General features: G+C 42.5%; 1 protein-coding gene across 1 annotated transcript in view; it reads right to left on the bottom strand.

Annotated features, from left to right (window-relative positions):
• PRCP (prolylcarboxypeptidase) overlaps positions 1-5,286 on the bottom strand; it is a 76,588-nt gene extending 71,302 nt beyond the window's left edge. The window contains exon 1 of the mRNA XM_062196782.1: positions 5,083-5,286. Coding sequence (XP_062052766.1) covers positions 5,083-5,250 — 168 coding nt within the window. The 5' untranslated portion in view covers positions 5,251-5,286. The remainder of the gene's footprint in view (positions 1-5,082) is intronic.
• Between the last annotated feature and the right edge of the window lie 766 nt (positions 5,287-6,052).

The raw sequence follows: 6,052 nt of genomic DNA on the forward strand, positions 1-6,052 counted from the left end.
TCAATTCACCCAGGGTAATTAACGTTAGGGCAAAAAACAAAACTTGTGCCCACATCCTCACTGTTCCTACCTAATGCAGTCCTCTGTAGACAGGAAGCACTCAATGAACAGCAGGACTGAGATCAGTAGATCTAATCCTCTTATCTTACAGATTAGTACAAGACCCTAAAAGTTAAGCAACTTGCCCAAGACCATGACATAAGTTAGTGGCAGGGCTGATACTAGAACCTAAACTTTGAAAATGTTTTAAATGTCTTAAACCTCTAAAGCACAAAGTCCCTGCAATACACTGACAAAGGGATATAACAAATCAGTAAAAAACCTGAGGTTAATTTTTATTATAATTACATTTTAGCATTAGCTGGTAAAACATTAAATACTCAACTATCAGCAAGATAGTATTATTATCAGGACGAGAAGGAATTTCCAAAAACCTAAAAGAATACATTCATTACCAATTTTTCCTCAACATTTACTAAAATTCAAAATAGCATAAAAAAAAATAGAAATAGTTTCCTATGCTTCCTTTCATGTGTCAGAGAGTTTCGTATGATAGAAAATGTTTTCAGGCAAAGAAAAAGTTAACTCCCAGACCACAGGTCTATTAAATTATATCTCCTGGATAAAAAGACACATGTGTATAATTTATGTAACTGAAAAGAGTTCCAAGATTTTCATTTTTTCCAGAATAACTATTTCAGGTATAATAAGGAATGATTTAAATATTTTATTCTGAGTAGAGATGGCATAAATTAAAGCATTAAGAAACTGCAAGGTAAAATAAAAATACCATTTATCATTTAGGTAGTATACACTGTGCTAACACACAAATCTATGAGATGGATGGTATAATTATCCCCAATTTGCTGACTATGAAAATATGGCCTGCCTCAGAGTAACTTGTTAAGTTTCTCAAGTAAAGGCAGAAACAGAATTCATTCTCAAACCTTTTTGTCTCTCAAGGTTGTGCTCTTAGCTACTACTGTATTCAAGCTCTATCAAGTTCCTTGGTCTCCAGCCTCCCAGCCACCCTGGTAGATCCCGGACTTGCTAAACTTTCATAGTTACATAAGACAATTCTTTAAGATAGATGAGAGATGAGAGAGAGAGAAATTTTACTGGTTTTATTTCTCTAAAGAATCCTAACATAGGAGATATCGCACTATATTTTACCACTCGAAAAAATGATGGCCTGGGGCCGGCACTATGGCATAGCAGGTAAAGCTGCATTTTGCAGTGCCAACAACCCATATGGGCGCTGATTTGAGTCCTAGCCTCTCCACTTCTGATCCAGCTCTCTGCTAATGGCCTAGGAAAACAGTAGAAGATTGCACAGTGCTTGGGCCCCTGCCACCCACTTGGGAGACCTGGAAGAAGTTCCTGGCTCCTGGCTTCAGTTGTGACCATCTGGGAAGTGAATCAGCAGATGGAAGATCTCGCTCTCCCCCTCTCTCTTTGTAATTCTGCCTTTAAATAAAATAAATAAATCTTTAAAAAAAAAAATTTAGTGGCCTGACAGAAACCATTCTCCTTCCTTAATTCATCACACAGTAAAATGACCTCAAGATTCACATTCTAGCATAAGGACTGGGAGACAAGACAGTGAAACCTTGTAATCACAAGTTATGCATCTTAGGAGACTCGTTATAACCCGGGCATCACACATGTACCACAGCCTTAATGTGCCAATGTGATATGGGTACCTCCTTCCTCTAGTCTGATACAGCTTTTTCAAGCAAAAGAAATACAATATTCCTATTAAATCAACATTTGAAGACTTTGAAAAAAGGAAGAATAATAACTGGCAAATAATAGGAGAGATAAAAAGGAAATATTTTAAAAAGTATCAATTAAATAATGATAGCCTTTACTTTGTTTAGGCTCTCTTCAGATAGTCATTCACTCCCTTAACAACTATTTATTGTGTTTTACACTTTTTGTAGGCTTTTCTAGGTACTAGAGAGTGCTATCTAGCCAAAGGAACACATAAAAAATAGTAAATGTGCAGGATGAAAAAAGACCAACTAAATTTTACTAAAGAAGTCAAGAAGTTAGCCGGCGCCACGGCTCACTAGGCTAATCCTCTGCCTTGCGGCGCCGGCACACCGCGTTCTAGTCCCGGTCGGGGCACCGATCCTGTCCCGATTGCCCCTCTTCCAGGCCAGCTCTCTGCTGTGGCCAGGGAGTGCAGTGGAGGATGGCCCATGTCCTTGGGCCCTGCACCCCATGGGAGACCAGGAGAAGTACCTGGCTCCTGCCATCGGAACAGCACGGTGGGCCGGCCGCAGCGCGCTACCGCGGTGGCCATTGGAGGGTGAACCAACGGCAAAAAGGAAGACCTTTCTCTCTTTCTCACTGTCCACTCTGCCTGTCAAAAAAAAAAAAAAAAAAGTCAAGAAGTTTACACAGAAATGTCATCTCAGCTGCAGCAGAAATATAAGTTTAACCAGCAGAGAAATGACATTTCAGATAGACTTTCCCACACAGTAAAACCCACTTGAATCTACAGTCTGTCCAAAAGTGCATGTGTATGAGAGTAGGGATAAAGTATTATGGCAGGATACAAAGCTGGAAAAGCCAGCTGGGGTTATGTGGGGAAGAATAAAGGATTCCATGCCAAGGTGTTTGGCCTTTATCCTGCAATCAGTTATGAAGGATTCATTAAACAGGGAAGAGACAAGGCCATAGGCCTTTTTGTGAGGCCACTCCATAAATCCATGTCCTTTATGCACATATAAGGACAGCTGGAACTAGACTGGTCCTCTGGGTGGACAGATAAATCATTATAAAGGTTGATAAAAATTAAATTATTAAAATTAATTTAAAACTGGGCCTTATGGTTATAATAATTTTATTTCTAAAAGACATAAAAGTATTTCATGTGCTCTAACTAAAAAAATTAAAGTTGAGTTGGCAGTCTATTCCAACAAAAAATCTATATAGAAGTGACCAACTATTCTAACTATAATTATGCAACAAATACATTAAGTGGAAGTTTTTCTGAAAAAAAGGAAGAAAAAAATTCATTTTGAGTTGATGTAAGAAAAAACATTATATGATAATAAAGATGTGTCATAGTCTCTGTGTCCTAAAATAGAAACTAAATATAAAAATGGGTAAAAGGTAGCTGAATAAAGCAAAATATTTTGCAGATCACCAAAAATGGAAAAAAGAATCAGCCTTAAATTTATATTTCTAAAGAGTGATCAACCAACTAAAATACAACAAAGGAATATTAATTTCGAGATCACTCCCTTCTGTCCTTTCATTTCTCCCTTTTCTGTTGATAGTTCTTTTTCATCAATTCCTATAGGGATTTTTGAAATCTTCTATTCCAATAGTTCTTCCCCAATTTTACTTTGGCAATAAAATTATGAAAATAGCCACATATAAAATCCTAATACGGAAAAACAGATAAAAGTAGAGCTCCAAGTAAAAAGAGGCCAGGAAGAAGGTGTTGGAAGACCTGACTTGGTCTCCACTTCAGCCCTCACCCAGATCTGAGATAGCTCTCCAAAGAGCCCTTAATTTTCCTCAGTAAAGTGTAAAACACATCAGTTCTTGTCCCAATCTCTGATTTTATAAATGAGAAAACTGCCCTAGAGTGTTCAAGAAAGACTTATGTTTTCTTGGTGTTTCTGCTAAAAATAAAATACTTTCTCTTCCTCATAAACTCAAATTCAAATCTCTGGGTTACAAGTTATTCTACAAGCTCATGCCATCTATCACAAATTCCTATTAACAACTCACATATGTCTGTAACCATGCATTTAACAAGTGTATGCATTTAATAAATTGTTGCCATGTAGTCTACTAGGGACAATGCTCTCATTTAATCATCACAACTCCTCCCAGGAGATCAAGAAATAAGGCTGAGAGATGTACTACAATTTGCCAAAGGTTGCAGAGCTGACAGGGAGGAATCCTGGTTCATCTGAGTCCTACAGCCAAGACTCCAAGATTCAAATTCTTGCACTCTTTCTAATCGCAACCTTTCCCAACTTTTTGCCTATCTTTATGCAGGCTCCCAGAAACACAGAACCGAAAGGGTTTCGTGTCATTTCACACAGAATGTACTTCCCACTCAGACTTGCAGAATGCCTCACGCCACAGCCAAGCACAAAAGGCATCCAGACTTTAACTCTAAACTCAAGTTAAAAGGGAAGACATTTGGCACAATCATAAAGTCACAGCTTGGGACGCCCATATATATCCTGTATATCAGAGTGCCTTGTCTGAGTCTCAGCTATTCCACTTCTGATCCAGCTTCTTGCTAATGTGTGTCCTGGGAGGCAGCTGATTGATGGCTCAAGTAATTGGGTCCCTGGTACCCATGTGAAAGACCTAAATGAAGTTCCTGATTCCTGGCTTTACCCTGGATCCCTTGGTTGCAAGCATATGGGGAGTGAACCAGCGGAGGGGAGATCTCTGTTTCTGACTCTCAAATACAATTACAATTTTAAAATTTTAAACTTAGTTACAGAACACAGAGACTAATTCCCCCCACATATTTTAAACCCTGACACAGTTCTACAACTTCCTTGACAAACACAGGCTATATAAGTTGTCTTATAGGAAACAGGGACTGACAAAAATTACTAATGAAAACGCTACAAACTCAACTTTAAGCTAATCTCGAGTTGACAGATTGGTGTTTTAGACTGGATAAATATTCTACAATACCTAATAAGTAAAGATATGAAAATGTGTATTTAGGGACTGCTTGTGAGGCAAAGAATGCCTGTCACCACAGACTAGGGGCCAGAGCTGTGATTCAATAATTCGAATGTGGGGGAAAACCAAGACAATTTATATTGGAGCAGGAGGAGTTTAAGTGATGGTTGTAGCCAATTACAGATGAGCCCGAATCAAGAGAATTATTGGTAATGGTAGGAGAAATTTTAAATAGCACTGGGAAACGGAGCCCCCATTGGGAAAGTGTGAATCGAAGACCGGATAGGTCCTAGGCATTCGAACATCCGAATGGGAGTAGGCTGCGGTGCCTGGGCTCTGTGGGGCTGGAGTCCTGGCGGGTGGGCCTGGGACGGCGAACCTCCTCCCTCCTCTTCCCCTGGCTCTTACCTTCTGTTCGAAGTAGAGAATTGAGTAGTTGTTGGCTAGAGCAGGGCGCGACGTTGGATTGGTTGGCAAATGTAGGCTGCCAAGAGTCCTTAGGGCTGGCCGGAGGAGTACGGCGGCTCCAGGCGCCAGAAGAGCCAAGAGCAGCAGCAAGAGGGCTCCGCGGCCCATGGCTCAGGCTGCCGGCTGCAGTGTGAGAGGGCGACACGCAGAACCGCGCCTTCCCGGCCCGGCACAGCCCAGAGCTCCGCCTACTGCAGACCGGCTCCTCCCCCGGGAGACCCAAAGCCAGCCAGCCCCTCAGCCACGCCGCCCGCTGTGTCCTAGAGCGCTGCCTCCACTCCACTTCCCTCGTGAGCCATCCCTTCCCCTGAGCGCACCTTCATTGCGGTCACACCCCGAGTCTGACCTGGCCGTATCCCATCTTTGTCTATAGCGCCGGGCAAGTTAAAACCCAAGTTACAGAACATCACTTTATACCCCTACCTTTACCCGAACCCTACCCTGGGCACTGCAAGTCCATTGCGGTACCATCCTGCCCTCGGCAAATCCCTCATGGTAATAATAGCTACTATGACAATATTGACGGTTCACTACATGCCCGTCCAAAAGTAAGCATGACAGTGCGCATACCATGTCACCGAATTCAACCATCTGCGCTTCCTGCACGATCGTTATAAGGAAACTGGGTCTCAGGGAGGTGCAGGGACTTGTACTGGGTCACTCAGAGAGCGGACAGGGGAGCGGGGCTTCGCAGCCCCCTCCGTCCGGCTCCAAAGGTCGCGCGCCTTGCAGCTAACCTCCATTCTGTCGCCTCCCGTGGTACCGGTGTTCTGGTGCACCAACCCCTCCCAGCTGCCCGCTCAACCCGCCCTTTGGGGAGGCCGCTCAGAGCCCACACTGCCCGAATCCCGCCCAGTCCGGGACTCTTCTTCCTGGTGACGCCTCCTTTCTGTTCCCGGAACCTGCTAAC

Source organism: Lepus europaeus, chromosome 7, assembly GCF_033115175.1.
Source record: "Lepus europaeus isolate LE1 chromosome 7, mLepTim1.pri, whole genome shotgun sequence".
In the NCBI taxonomy this organism is placed as follows: domain Eukaryota; kingdom Metazoa; phylum Chordata; class Mammalia; order Lagomorpha; family Leporidae; genus Lepus; species Lepus europaeus.